Here is a 16,617-nt window from a genome sequence, read left to right as displayed (position 1 = left end):
GTTGATGTTGAGAATACTGGAGAAAACAGGCATACCTCTAAGTGTATCATCATAGGGCTTTAGAAAGTCATAGGCAAAGATGCTTGAAAGAGGTGCCCAAGAGTAGGTAGCACTGTACCAAGATAAGGTCACAATATCATCGACACGTGCAATCCCAGCTCTGGGAGCAATAAGAGGCAGCAGCTTCAGTTCTGGACATTTCCAGGGAAAATGCCTATTATTCCTGATCTCAATGCCCAAGCTTCCCCTGTTCATTTGCTATTGCTGCTGTAAAGTACAAACTAAAGCCAACGTGGAGGAAAGGATTTATTTGCCTTCCATTTCCCCATCATAATCTACCAGTAAAGAACTTCAGGGAAGAAATTTGAGCAGAGACCGTGGCAGGATATTACCTGAAAGCCTGCTTTCCACAACTCACATAACGGGCTTTTAAAAAAATATATATAAAACCAAGGACCACCTGCCCAGAGGTAGCATTGCCTACATTAGGCTGAGCCTTTGCACATCAATCATTAACCATGAAACTGTCTCACAGACTTGCCTACGGGCCAATGTGATGGAGACATTTTCTGAACTAGGGTTCTTTCTTCCCAGATGACCCCAGCTGATGTCAATTTGACAAAAACAAACAAACAAACAAACAAAACAACAACAACAACAAAACTCTCACAGGCTAACATTCAAGTACATGACAAGCACAGAGACCCTTTCCAATATAAAAGAATTTGAAAAATGAGTTCCAACCTACCCCTCTGAGCAATACCAGAGGGTAACTTTGGCAAGCTTAGAAAATAAGACAGGGAGAGAAACAGAAGAGTGAGTTAGGGATTCAAGAAACTAGGATGAAAGGATTCTCACACTTGACACCTTCCCTATACTTCAAGAGAATCAGGAGTGGAACTGTGGAAAGAAATTCAAAGTAGAAAGAACATCATGGAGTCTTTAGATCTGAGCTTCAGTGCTGGGGCACATTGAGTTCTGGGTTGAACATTAGGGGGAAGCCACAACAAACTCCAAGAAAATGAGGTAAAAGAGAAACTCGTGGGAAGAAGCTTTTTCATTTATCCATAGAACTAAACAGGAATGATGGCACAGGAGAGTGTTTGGGTCAGCAGAGAGAAGATGTATAGAAAATAGCCATTGGCTTAATTAGCTTGATAAAATTACCTAGAAGAACTGCAGGAAGAAATGAGAAGGATAAAGAGAGAAAAGATTCTATACTGCCTTACGACCAGATCTGTGGCAGGTATCGGGATATTTGGATGCATATAAACCAAAACAAATAAACAAACAAACAAACAAAAACCCTTAGAAATAGTGAGGTGATCAGGTGGAGTGGTATGTACCTGCAAGCCGCACTCAGTAGGCTAAGACAGAAGAGTTGCTGTGAGTTTGAGCGATAATGGTTGTGGAGAGAAAGAGATAAGGGAGAAAGGAAGAAAGGAAGGGAGAGACAGAAGGAAGAAGGGATGGGGAGGGAGTGAAGCAGACAGCAACAGACATGTGGAGGTAAATATCAGATTTTTTTCCTGTAAAGATATTCCAAAAAGAATTTAGATGTGCTGGCTACTTTTATGGACTTCATTTGGGCAGCAAGGTACCTAGAGCATCTCATGCTGAGACCTCCAGGGATACTTGAAGTCCATGCATATCTATTCTGTCTTCCTTTAAATAATAGTCAAATACCTTTGCAGAACATGATCAGAAATCACAAGGAAATGAGATGAGAGAGAAATATACATGCATACAGACTTGTGCAGACACAACACACACACGCACACACACACACACACACAGAGAGAGAGAGAGAGAGAGAGAGAGACAGAGACAGAGACAGAGACAGAGACAGAGACAGAGACAGAGACAGAGAAAAAGAGTCCCTCATTTCACTTAAGGTGGAAGATGGCTTATGCAATAGGTAGTTGTGTGTGTTCCAGTTACTTGGGCTATATCAAAAAAGCAAAATCTTCTGTTGCCATGAAGTCTACATTTTAGTTATATTTAGAAGGAAATAACAGAGTAGTTTATTTTGTTACAAACTAGAGATTTTTTTTCGTACCTCTTAGAGACATTATAAAATTAGTTCTTGAGGGGTTTAAGGAAAAATAATTATAACTTTTAGCAATAAAATCCATGCTATATATGCCAAGGCTTTCTTATATTACAGAAATAATGCCACCAAGAGTCTATTAAATACATGCCCCTTAGATGATCTAATGTCCACAGAAGTAATTAAAATGATTTCAATTTCATCTAATTCCCAGAGGAAATATTTCATGTATTTCTAACACAGATTAAAACAAAATCTTTCTTCCAAGAACATTTTGTTTTCTTTAAGAATCTTGAAGTTTAGGATGTATGTGTGCAATATATATAAAACAATTTCCTTATAATATTTTACAGCTGAAAATAGTATTTGAGCTGTGGCTAACTGTGAACATAGATAAGATCCTTTATTGTTTTTGCAATATCATTGACATAATATGTTTTTATCCTGATTCTATTTTATTTACTTTGCTCATAGAATGGAGGTCATTATTCTCCCGTTTATCATGTGAGAGCTATTGAAATTAAAGTTTTCTGAGAGTCTAATATAAAGACAAATTTATACCTCAAAGCAGTAAGATCACTTCTTAATAAAATACATGTAACCATCAAACAATCCTTATTCAGTATGATTAAAGAAGTAAACTTCGAAACACAGACACATAGCTATAACAAACCTAGTACTAGCACACAATAATGATAGGAATGGGGACTGGAGAGACAGACGTCTCAGTGGTTAAGAGTGCAGACTGATCTTGCAGAAGATCCCAGTTTGATTCCCAACACTCAGGTCAAGTGGCTTATAGCCCACCCATACTCCAGCGCCAGGGCATCTGAGACCCTCTTCTGACCTCCATGGGCATCTGCACTCACAGACATATAGCACTACACAGACATTTATACATCATTTAAAAAAATCTTTAAAAGAGAAAGAAACAGAGAGACCAAGACAGACACAGTAGTCAACTATTATTAAGTGGTCACTTTTCATTATATATTCCAATATTTTATCATATTTTTCAAAATGATTCTACAAAATGTTGATGTCCTCATTTTTAATTGAGGCCCAAGAGAAATGAAATAATGCTTCTTTGTAGACAGGAATTTTGGGTACCTCCCTCTAAGTGTAATTTATGCTACAATAAGGGCAATATACGCTACATATAAGTTGATATATGTTAACAAAAACAATTTTTAAAATATTATCATGAATAAATAGCTATAGAACTTTTTTCATTTCAAAATTTATTATCAAAAACCAAATTTGTTTTCCTGTCTTTTTATAAGCTCTCATGTAAAATGTGGTTTTGGCTAATGGAAACGTTTGGAACAAGGTATCGGTGAAAGCTCCAGCTCCCTGTGAGTGTGCTAAATCTCACTGAATTTTACACCTTTAAAGCTGCTAAAATGGTAAAGTTTATGTTACGTTCATTTTAGCACAGTGATTTTTTAATGTCATTTGGCTCCCGAAGGATGTAATCAAAATGTTATTTTCTACATATACAGGATCACAAATTCTGAGTGCAGATCTGCATTTCTAAACCTGCATTTAATTTCAACCTCTTTGCTGGTGCTTATCCAGTTCTCTCTCTCTCTCTCTCTCTCTCTCTCTCTCTCTCTCTCTCTCTCTCTCTCACACACACACACACACCCCTCTCACCCCTCTCTCTCTCTCATTCAGATTCGGTATATTCAACTTTGTGATCAACACCTGTATATCAATTTCATACAGGGTCACATATAAGTTTGGCAGATGACAATGACCTCACAGCATGCTCTCTGCTTCCTCTATAGTACAGCAAAAAATGACTTAATTTTTTAAATTCCTTCTATCCATCCATCTGTCCATCCATCCCTCCTTCCATCTATCTATCCATCCATCCATCTATCTACTTATCTACTGTGTGTGGGCGGGGGGGTGTAGGACAGAGGACAATTTTCACAAATTAGCCATTTCCTTCCATCACATGGGTTCTATGGATTGAAAAGTCATCAGGCTTAGTGGTATGCAGTTAAGTGGTAGATTGACATTGAGCTATCTTACCCACACAACCTAATTCATTTCACTCATCAAGACAAAGTTAGTATCACTCTTGTGTCTCTCCTTCCAGCCTGATGTGTTTTAATAAGAATAGCTCCCATAGACTCATAAATTTGAGTACTTGGTCCCTATTTGTTGAAACTATTTGGGAAGGTTAGAAGTGTGTCTTCATTGAAGAAGGTATATCACTAGGGGTGAGACTTGAGGTTTCAATTCGTTCCAATGTCATTCCCAGTTAGCTTCCTTTCCCTGTGCCTTAGGTGAAGTCTATCAGGTCTGTTTCCCCCCTATTCCTTAAATAATACCTCCTGGCTCAGTAACCCATGCTTGCCATCTATACCTGCTTCCTGTCATCCCCATGGCTCATGCCTCCTGTTCCCCTGGGTCTTCTATAATGAGCCACTTCCTCGGTGAAGTGGTCCATCAACAGACTGCTCAAACTTCCAGTTTCCCTCTACCATGTATATCCATGTTCTTGTCCTGGCTTTGCATCTTATCATTTCTTCCCATCATATATTTTCTGTTGATCATGCTTAGTACCTGAGATCTATGTTCTCATTTTTTATTTGTCCTCTGTCCTTGTAACACTGCCTAGAATGTAGAACTTGGTAGATGTTAACAGAATGAACACATTTCCCAAAAACCACTACCATGAATGTTTGAAGTACTTCTTATGGTTTGAGAGGCTGTGGTCTGGCTGCTCTTTAACAAAATAAGTACTTACAAATAGCTCCAGGCTTAAACTTAAAACAATAAGCAATCTGTTTTTTTATCTGATACTCACGCCAGAATGATCCTTCTTTCTGAGGCATGAATGTTGGGCTGCCCAACACTAAATATAGATCAGAAGTCCCCATGGTGAGGACAGGTGTTGGCAAAAATTGGCAGATCAGTGACCATATAAGCTGTGACATACCAAGCCCTCCAAGAACAGCAATCCTTAGCATAACATAACCTCCAAGTATCATCAGTCCACTGTGTTTCCAAAGCCAAAACTTAGGTAGAAATTACTCTAATTTAGATGAGGTTAACTGACATTTAACCTTTTAATTTAGAAAGTAAATTGGTGAAGTTTAGCAAGGAGTTTAAGTGGATGGTATCCACTCTAAACAAGAAAGATGATTTTTGGGTTTCTAGTATAAAATATGTTTATCTGAGTCTCCAGAAAACTTATTCAAATTCCAGTTACCTTAGACATGTATTTAATGTATTTATCTGTGCTCATAGATCTGATAGCATGCTAGACAAAAGTAATTAATTTTAACAACAGAAGTTTTCCATATGAAATATAATGAACTGGTGTGTGTGTGTGTGTGTGTGTGTGTGTGTGTGTGTGTTTATCAGAAATTTAGATGTCAAAGGCAATTTTGAAGGGAATGACCCCAATTTGTTCCAGAGGATATGATGACTTCTCAAGTCCAATCATTTGTTACTTTTAAAATAATACTTTATCCACAACAGCATTATATATAATAGCAAAAATTGAAGCCACTGAGATGCCAAGCAATTAAGAAAAATTGCTGAATGGAAACATGAAAGAATATCATACAGCCTTTAAAAGACAAGTCTGAAGTGTGCAAGCTAGTATGAACTATTCATCAAGACGTTGTGGTGTGCTGAAGGACAGCTACAGAAATGTAAAGTTTCTGTTGTAACTGAAAACCACACATATTTATACAAGCAAGGACATTTTCTGAAAGGTAAAAAAAAAAGATGAGGTACAGCTTACATGGTCTAGCGTTTTGCTTTTGATTATTCACTATTGACCATTTTCAGCTTTTGAAGTTTATGATCATGTACAAATACTTTAGAAAGAGAGGAGCCATAGACACTGGAGAAAATGAAGACATCCACATTGATGTTTATTTTGAACAATGCCTTGTGTCTTCTGGAAAGATTTCCCTCTCCAGAAACTCAATTGCTTACTTTCCAAAAACACACACATAAATTTTCCTCTAAATAAGCTCATTTTCCTAACACATCTAATTAATGCTGCAGATTGGCTACTCTCCATTTTAATTGCCTCTCTCAGAGAACATCAGACAGTAAGGTAGTCAGATAAAGTTTGAATTGATGAAATACTTATCTTTTGTGGGCTGGACAGATAGTTCATTTTGTAAAGTGCTTGTCAAGGTCAAGAGTTTGATTCCCCAGAAGCCAGGTAAGGAAAGAGCAGGCAAGGTAGCAGACATTTACAGTCCTATCACTGGGAGACAGAGGTAGAGCATTCATGGAGTATGTTAGCTAATCCACCCTAAGCCAATTGGTGAGTTCCATATACCTCGCACCTGCCACACACACACACACACACACACACACACACACACACACACACACACACAAAGCATTCAACTTGTGTGATTAAAACAATATAGTCCCCTGTATTGAAATGCAATGGTGCCTTAAATACTATCTCTGAAGCTTGTAATGCTACTGTATGTGTGTGGAAAACACAAATCACTAAAGTAGTATTGGAATTCACAATTAAATGAATTTATATAGAGGTTTTAATGCAATTAAGTTTTCTCCAGACTGTACCTCTAATGGCACTGGGGTTTTTTTTACTTAATATTCTTTAAAACATAATTTACTTTCATTTTTGCAAAGTCATTTATATATTATGAATATCACTTTAATATGTATTTCCATGGTGACAATATGTTTGCAGTCTATTTAATTTACAGATGATGGGACCAAAATGAAAACTCTCTGAGGACCATAGATCTTCTATACCACCATGTTCCCCTTGCAAGATATTAAGTGTATAAGTTATCTATACTTGCACGAATGGACTCTTGAAACAGTAATAAATATTATAAACGATCTGATTGTGAGGCCTTAGGAAAATTAAAATCCATAACAAAGAAAGCATTAGAGATACAAAGAGCCATGTGAGAGTAACAACCCTATGTTTAGGATTCATAATTTAAGCTAATAAATTATTAGGGTTAGAAATTAAAATGAACTAATCTTTTATACAGGCAAATTAAGGATATAGTTAGAGAATAAAAATCATAGACGAGCTTTAAAACCTGAAATCAATTCTTGTGCATAATGCATAAGGAACTATATACAAGATAGGTAAGCATCTCTAAATACCGTAAGGAGACTTTATAGTTACCACCCATAAGGAAAGTTGTTCGAATAATTGTTTTTAAGACTTTATAAATTTGTATGCATGTGTGTAATATACGTATATATGTGTGCATGTGGGTGCCTCTGGAGGTCCAAAAAAGTGTTGAATTCCTTGAAGCTGAAGTTACAGGTGGTGTTGAGCCATGTGAAATGGACGGGAGACTGAACTTGGGTCCTCTGCAAAACCAGAAAGAGCTTTTAACCACTTCATTTTCTCTCCAGCCTAAGTTAGGTAATTCTTCCTGCTTCCAAGCCCACATGTAAATAATCTGTGCTGGAAAATACTTAACATCAAGTAGATAATGAGTTTGAACCCCTAAAGAAAGACATATGCAAAACTGGCTCAAATCCTCTCAGCTTCATGAATCAGCTCCACTTGGACATCATATTTTACTCCTCAGTTGTAAAATAGTTTGCAAAGGCATAGGTGTAACTGAAAACGACAATTGTAGTTGACAATGACAAAAATTCTAAATGAATGAAAAGTATCCTCTGCATGGATGGCAATTAAGCAGGAATGGAAATCTAAGATATGGGTGGGGAGATGGTGCAGCCAGTGGTATCAATGTTTGCTGCTCTTGCTGAAGACCTACATTTAGTTGAACACCCAAATGTCCAGGTCACAATGACTAGTAACTCCTGATCCAGGGCATTTGGTAACCTCTTATGGCCTCTGCAGGTCTGCACGCACGCACACACACACACACACACACACACACACACACACACACACACACACACACACCATACTATAGAAAAATTATAGATAGATGATAGATAAGTGTTAACATAAACAATGTATTTGATATAACAAGACTGGATTTTTCCTTTTTGGTTATTTCCCAGTACTCCACAAATAGGAAAGGAATATTCTCCTAAACAGCCATGGTACAGGTGAAAAGCCAGAACATTCTTACCTGTTTTCCAGAGGAACTGATTGTCTTTCCTGCCTTCCAAATGAGCTGCTTGAGACAGCAGGAGAGAAAGCACTAGAAAGAGCTTCCTCATGCTCCTGGAAACCCAGTGAGTGACAGCCAGATCACTCCTCAGAAACATTCTTCAGAATTTTCAGCTCTTCACTTGCCTAATCCTGAAAGCAAGAGAAAGACAGGTGAGTGCTCTTGTTTGGCAACCACAGCATACTCTGATGGCAAGTGACTTTTATGTGACCATATAACAGATGCCCCCATTACATAGTATTTCATTCCCAAGAGTAAACACATTTGGAGATATCTCATATAACTTGATTCCTTCTATTCAGACAGATTCCTTGAGGGGCTCATAACTAAGGAGAGAAATTGTCATATACCACTAAGATTCAAAGAGGGGAGGGACAAACATCCTTAACAGCAATGTGGCAATGTGTGTAATGACTCAGGATGAAGCCATCGCTGAGATAAAATAGAGGGAAATGCGCAGGATAGTATCTGAGAAGAGCCTTAGGGAAACATAAGGGCTTGAAGGAGTCAAGAAGGACACATCCATCCGAGAAAATAAGGCTCAGGAAGCTAGTTATGTTTGTGTTCAGGGACTGGTGATTAAGTGAGTGACTGCTTTGAAGGACATGAAGAGGAAGGAGGAATGAGAAGAGGTAAGATTTGGAATGTAGGTTGGGGACCAAACGCTAAAGGGCCTGAAATATCAGGAGGGGATTCTAAAACAGTAAAGAACTTGCACGATCACTTACTAGTGAGTAGGGCTAGATAAATTGGGAGTCAGTATTATAAAACTAGTGAAATTGCAACTATTAGGGGGGATTTGTGAAATATCAGAGAGGCTGGGCAGAAAACATTCAGGGCAAAGTAGGACATAGAGGATAAGAGGAAAAACTCAAGCGGAACAGTAAAATGTAAAATGAAACATAGGAATGAACAGGTGACAGTCATCACTAAGAAGGTAACACCTTTGAGACACAAGTTTGAAGGAAAAACTTAAAATAACATGTCTTTGAATACATAAAATTTGATGTATCTATAATACACACACATACATATAGTTCTATTTTTGCAATGATAGAGACACAGGGTCTTCTGCATGCTAAACACATGCTGCTTTACTTATTTGCTACAACCCAAGTTCCAGATAAAGTTTTCTAAAACAGAAGAAAATTATACTTAGAGCCAAAAAAGCTAAAATAATTTTGATACTTGATTATGAAAACTGAATACACACATACATATATTCACATGTGTGTATTTATGTATATATATATATATATATATATATGGTAGATAGATAGATAGATAGATAGATAGATAGATAGATAGATAGATAGATAGATAGATAGATGTTCATAGGATAAAATAGACTGAAAAGCATAAAAATTTCATGGGTAAACATTAGTGGGATTAACATCCAGCAAAAGATAGGTGGTAAATCTGAGTGTAAGCATCCTACTGACCAATGATAAAGAAATAGTCATTATAAACCTGAAGTTCTCAATACACAGAAACATGAGCCACTTTTGTGAAACTCAGCTCTGAGTATATAGAGAAACCCAGGAAAAGCTGCTCAACGCAGCATTCTCTAGATCAGGTTTGTCTGCTGACACACCTGTAGAGGATTCTTTTTCTATTAGTGGATATGGGAAGACTTTTTTTTTTTTTTTGAATATTGGTGGCATGAATCTTGAGTTTGGGTCCCTACACTGGGATGGATTAGAGTAGAAAACATTAGGTAAGCATTAAGCATGCACGGATTCTTTCTTCTCTGCTCCTGTTGATAGGGGTGGCTCATTTCAGGTTTCTACTGTGATTGTTTTACAATAATGGAAAGTAACCTGAAATTGTGAGCTAAAATAAACTTTTCTCCCCTAAGTTGCTTATTCTCAAGGAATTTTTATCACAGCACCAGAAAAAAAGAGACAGGTCTTTTTGTTTGATTTTTTTTTTTTTTACCTTCATAAAAAGCCATTGCCTTATTCCTACCCATTCACAGAATTCACTCAGGTGTCTTTTCTTTATAAACATGAGTAATTCTGAATGATACTTCATCATATACAACAGACAGACAATGGCAGGTGGCATCTGATGCAGTCTCATGACACTCCTAGAATATATACTGGACACAGTGGTGATGCTGCACAAACTACTAACATTTATTCTAGAAGGAACCAAGCAATGCACTTCGAGTGCACAGCCCTCTGGTACCCTGCTTCAATCCAGGGATTAATATAATACTCTAAAAGACAACCCGAAGCTCTGCTTCAGGTTTGTGTATCACAACCAGAATTGAGGGGACTAAAAGTGGAGGGCCCTGGCTGTAATAAACCAATCCACTTGGTGGCTGTTTATTCTTAAGAGTGGCCTGTTGGTAGATTTCATGGCTCCTAGGAGGCAACACTAGACTTGGCTCTAAAACTTCTGTCATTGACAACTGAACTAGGCACATATCCTTGATGCAAAGAGCCAAGAGTATGATCCCTCACAGCTGCACCTTTGGTAAAGTTTGAGCCCCATAGAAACTAAATTACAGTTTATTCTAAGGTCACCAAGAATTCCTATGATATTTTTCTGTAAAGCAGAAAAAGATATCCCCTTCTCATGTAGAAACATTTTGAAATTGGGAGATGGTTCTAGATGTGAGTTCTTTTCTTCAACCCCAGTGGTCACTGTCCTGGGAAATGTGCCTATGTGAGCATTTCTAACAGGTTACTCTTGTGAATGTCACCCCCTCACACACACACACACACACACACACACACACACACACACATGTACCATCACTTAAGGGTTGTATTCTCCCTACCACTCTGCTGGTGAGGAGATTGCTAGTTTAAGAGCTGGAACTTGACAGAGCTAGAAATGTTCTTGGAGAAATAGAATGCAGTCACGGGCTCTCTCTCTTCTGCTCCAACTTCCCAAGAGCTGTGATTAAGAAACATGTGTCACCATGCCTAGACTGATCATGATAACTTAAAAATCTGCTCTTTTGTCTCAGTAGACACATCCACTGAATCCAGGTTATTATTTTACAGATAACAATATGATATTTTCTACAAGTGTGCACACCACACACACAGACACACACCCAAATGGATGATGTTGTATAATACGCATGCGATAAAAGACTAATCTGGACATTTGGAGTGAGAAATCACTACCAGTTACTCTGATGAGAAAGCAGATTAAGCTATGCTATCTTCCTAAATAATATACCTTCCCATGACTCCTGTAAGTATGAAAATTATGTATACAAAACTGTCACAACACAGGTCATTTTGCTTGTCTCCATTCTCATGCATCCATCATATGTAAAGCTAGATGCAAAGCTTTCCAATGTCAACTGAAGCAAAGGACATCTTCTCTCTTTACAAATGGCTATCAATAGGAGCTAGGAGCTTGGCAATAGATTGTAGGTTCCAATGAAACCAGGGATAAGCCACAATATTAAGCCAAGTACTCATATCAATATTTTCAATTCTACATCAATCTTTGAATCTTACTTGGAAAAATAGTATCTCAATGTATCTGACTCTGAGCCTTCATCTCCTTTTGACACTGTTCACTATTGGATTTGGACTTTCAAAGGGATCCAGTGCCTTGAGGCCGCCAGTGATTGTCTAGGGTAGGATGCCTTTCTCAGAGTCTAACATTTTCAGGATGAATAGTGTTGAGAAGCCCTATAATTCATGATTACCATGTGGCTTAGCTTTCACCTATAAGCAAGGCATCATAGCCATAGGGCACATAGGACGGATTTTATAATAACAGCAAAAAACTCCAAAGAAGACATTTGAGAAGGCACAGCAGAGTTCTGTACAGGACATCACAGTGCTCATATTATCAAAAAGATCCACATAATTTTGGTGTTTTCAGTCCTGCTCTTTTTTCTGTACCTAATGATTTCTCTTTTTTCTAACGATACTTAAAGGCAGAGTACAGCAAACATATTTTTATGAGAGCCGCCATGAGCCAAGATATATTATTTCATATGTAACTAAGGTGGGATACTGCTGGGCTAATGGACCATGTAGGATGGGCTCTGAACACATATTTGTTACTTTTCTGTTTTAAAATGCTTAAAACTCCCCAACTTACTCTGTGGGCCAGGGTGGGAGTCATTCTAACAGGTGTAACATGAGAGCTCTCTCTGAACAAAACAAAGGAAGAAGAAGAGAGTTCACTCCTCTGTTTGCATAACACAAAGGAAAAAATGTTCTAATGGATAAAATATGCTATGCTGAAGACGCCCCCCAAGATGATATGAATAATTTACATTACAGAGGTTGCTGAATTTCCAAATCAACTTATTTACTATATCTCTTAACACCCAGGATGTATTTGCAAGAAGAGTGTGAAAATGATGAATACTAAATAAGAAACCCAGCCTCTCCTTTTCCCCTCAACTTTCTAATCACACAAAGGCCATTCAGCCTACAAAAAGCATGTCAATCTTCTGCATTTCATTTCCCCAACCATGTTCTTATCATCAGAGTCCCTGAATATTTAAAAGGTAAAAAACTTAAAAAAAAACATAGAAATGATTCCAGTTTACCTTCAGCCTGAAGGAATAGGGATGAAAGAGAGCCAAGCGTGCTGTGGTCACGTGGTTCCACATAGCACCATCTCACACACACTGTGAAGAAGACGGCTCATCAAAGATGGCTGATGGGTTCTCGTTACAATGCTGTATGTTCTACTACATCTTCTATAACGTGCCCATCATTGGCATGTGGCATTGCCCTAAAGACACCACTGAAGAGCAGACTGCTCACTCCTATGCAATTCTCATGTGCATATTAACATTTCAGGTATTCACATTAATACTTCATTTTAGAGACAAGGATCCAAGGTATTGGGGATGGCTTGAGAAGTTAAACTCATAGAGCTAGTGACACGTTTGTGGTAGCCATCAGCAGTCTTCCCTTGAAAGGACAGAAAGACGTGTTGTCCTTCAGAAGTCATGCAAGAATTCACCATAAGTCACATAAAAGAACAGGACAACCATATTACAGTCCACAGACACAAAGAAGCCAAATAACAAGGAGAGCCCAAGGGAGGATGCTTGAATTCTCAGAATGAGAAACAAGATAAATATCAGAGGTGGGTGGAGAGATGGAAGTAGGATGGGGACAGCAACAGTACAGAGGGATCAGGTGTTGGGAGATCCAAGGCAGAAAGGAGGGGAGATGTGCCAGAGACTTGGGGGGAAGCCCCAGACAAGCTATGAGGATGACTGTGGCTGAGACTCTTAGCAGTGGGGGATGAGGGGCCTCGGGTGGCTGCCTCCTGTTTCTAGGCAGGACTCCCAGGGAAGAGAAGGGGATGCCAGTTTACTCATAACACATTCAGCGCAGGATGTGCAGGGAATGAGATGGGGCAGAGACAGAGAGAGTAGCCAACCAATGACTGGAACAACTTAAGGCCCATCCCAAGGGCAAGAACCAATCCCTGACAGTATTGATGCTTATGTTATATTTGTCCTGGTATGTTTGTAGACAGGAGCCTAACATAGCTGTCTTCCAAGAGGCTCCACCCAGCAGCCAATGGAAACAGATGAAGAAACCTACAGCCAAACATTGAACTGAGCATGGGGAATCTTGTAGAAAAGCTCAGGGAAAGATTGAGGGACCCAAAGGGGAATAGGAACTCTGCAAGAAAACCAACAAAGTCAACTATCCTGGACCCATAAAGGGGTCCCTGAAACTGAGCCACCAACCAAAGAGCAAGCATGGGCTGGATCTAGGCCCCTGCACATACATAGCAGATGTATAGCTTGTTCCTCATGGGGGCCCTCTGACAACTGGAGTGGGGCTGTTCTTGAATCTGTTGCCTGCCTATGGGTCCTGTTCTAACACCTTTTCTGGCCTCAGTTGGAGAGGATGATCTTGGTCCTGCAGTAACACAGTGACTTGGTATGCCAGGGAAGGGTGATACTGGAGAGGAGGTTCCCCCTTCTCAGAGGAGGGGAGATCGGAATGGGAAGAGGGGCTGGGAACCACTGGGAGAAAAAGGAGGCTGCCATTAGGATGTAAAGTGAATTAATAGATCAGTATAAAAAGTAAAAGAAAAATGATTCAACTTTGTGCATACCACAAATGAGAAAAATGCCTTAGCTAGGATAAAAGTATGTTATACTGGTTGCATAACACCAACATGAGCAATCCCTTATGCCCTTCAAAGCAAGATCCCTCCCAACTCTGTGAGTCCTCTCAGTAGCGTGTCCAAGGCAAAGTGTCATTTTATTTAACACTCACAAAAATATGTTAATCAATTATCCCTATTTCTGCAAAACAAGTATTCAAAAGGATATTAAATAATTATTTCAAGATCACCTAAACCAGAAGGAGTTCAATGAGCTGGGTCAGGAAACAGTAATGCCACCAAAGCCACCTGTAAAAACAGTGATGCCACCATGGCGTTTACTGTCACTCCTGGTGAATCCTTACAGATCACCCAGCAACCTCAAATCTTCAGAATCCTCAGATATAAAATGAGAACAGTCATCCTCTAATGATTTCAGAGTAGGTTAGAATAAAATAGCTAACAGAAAGTGTGTCAATATGGGTCTGCTATACAAATAGTGATCACTATAGATTTGCCTATCTTATTATCAACACTCAGAAGAGCTATGCTCAAGTAACAACTTATTCATTCAGTTGGTTTGGGCAGTTTGTTCAGTTTGACACAAGGGTTCACGCTATAACCCAGGTTGGCCTAGAAACTAGTAAATACTCTATGCTGGCCTCACACATCCAGAAATCTTTCTGCCTCAGCTTCCTAAATGTTAAGAAACATCAAACACAGTCTTGCCCTGCCGTAAATGCACAGAGATGCCTTTTCCACCTCTCAGTCTTGTAACTTTAGATCTCTCTTTGAAGCATTAGAGCACTCTGTACCGAAGTTCCAATGAAAGATTCACACTGACCCTTTGAAGGAGAAAACAGCTATCATCTCTATTTAATGAGAGTGTGGCCTCTGGTCTAGCAATGAAACAATGCCTAGAAACATTCCCCTGGCTTTTTACCACAAGCTGCTTCTACTACACACCAACCCTGCAGACTGCAGCCTGGCTCTTTCTGTGACTCACTGAAGAAGCTCAATGACATCAAATGTAAGCAAATAATATGTAGATATTTATATTTGTGTGTGTGTGTGTGTGCATGCGTGTGTGTGTGTGTGCGTGTGCATGTGTGTGTGTGTGCGTGTGCATGTGTGCGTGTGCATGTGTGTGTGTGTGTGTGTGTGAGAGAGAGAGATAGAGAGAGAGAGAGAGAGAGAGAGAGAGAGAGAGAGAGAGAGAGAGAATAAACAATGCCTGGTTTTCTATAATAATAACCAAAATGCTTTGCACCATAGAATAAAGCACAGAAAAAACTGAAAAATCTGAAGAATATTTACATTAGTATCATACCTTTACTTGAATATACTTTTGCTAGAAGACATAGGCAGATTAAAAAAAGAAAGAAAGAAAAAGAAAAGGAAGTGGAAGAGGAAGAGAACGAGGCTTGAAATGGGTTTTCTAACTAAAACTACAGCTTAGTAGTAAGTGAAGATGTCTCTGTACTCTCCATTGCTTTCAAAACTACAGATTTTAAAATATATTCTATTTAAGGAAAGAAAATCTTAGTTCCAGACAAGCTGATGCTAACCCAGCCATATGACACAGTTCTGGTAAATGATTTATAGGACACAGGGTCAAAGGTATTGATACCACGTTTGTTCAATGAAAAATACACTTCCTGGAAAGAAAGAACAGGCCCTTGCAATTGGCTCCTTTTCTATAAAATATGAATGTCATCTCCAGACTCTGAAGATGGATGTCACACCCTGAGCATTGAGGAGGAAGGCTTAGAAGTATCTTAACTCAGTTTATTTCTTTTTTAGAATACTTATTTTATATATATATATATATATATATATATATATATATATATATATATATATATATATATATACCTCCCAGTCCCCCCCACACATTCCCAGTCCCCCTCCCCTTCTCCTCTGAAAGGATGCCCCACCCCCTGTGGGTATCCACACCATACTCTGGTACATCACATCTCTGCCAGGGTAGGCACATGCAGGGTCAAAAATGTAGCAGAGACGGAAGGAATGGCCAAGCAATAATTGACCCAACATGAACCCCAATCTGTGGGTAGACACCAATCCTTGACATTATTAATGATACTCTGTTATGCTTACAGACAGGGACTTAGCATAAATGTCTTCTGAAAGGTTCTACCCAGCAGCTAATTGAAAGAGATGCAGATACTCACGGCCAAACATTGGATGGAGTAGGGGGCATTTGTGGAAGACCTGTGGGGAAGATTGCTCTGAAGGGAATGGAAATCCCACAGGAAGACCAATAGATTTAACTAATCTGGGAGCTCTCAGAGACTGAGCCACACATGTGAGCTTGAATGAGGGTCCCCGCATATATGTAGCAGAGGTGCA

At 38.9% G+C, this 16,617-nt stretch overlaps 1 protein-coding gene across 1 annotated transcript in view; it reads right to left on the bottom strand.

Moving 5' to 3' along the window:
• Thsd7b (thrombospondin type 1 domain containing 7B) overlaps positions 1-16,617 on the bottom strand; it is an 872,787-nt gene that overhangs the window by 715,066 nt on the left and 141,104 nt on the right. Inside the window, exon 2 of the mRNA XM_021198560.2 lies at positions 8,140-8,312. Within this exon, the coding sequence (XP_021054219.1) occupies positions 8,140-8,278 (139 nt within the window). The 5' untranslated portion in view covers positions 8,279-8,312. The remainder of the gene's footprint in view (positions 1-8,139; positions 8,313-16,617) is intronic.

Source organism: Mus pahari, chromosome 5 (genome assembly GCF_900095145.1).
Source record: "Mus pahari chromosome 5, PAHARI_EIJ_v1.1, whole genome shotgun sequence".
Classification (NCBI taxonomy): Eukaryota; Metazoa; Chordata; class Mammalia; order Rodentia; family Muridae; genus Mus; species Mus pahari.
This window is presented reverse-complemented; position numbering and strand designations above follow the sequence as displayed.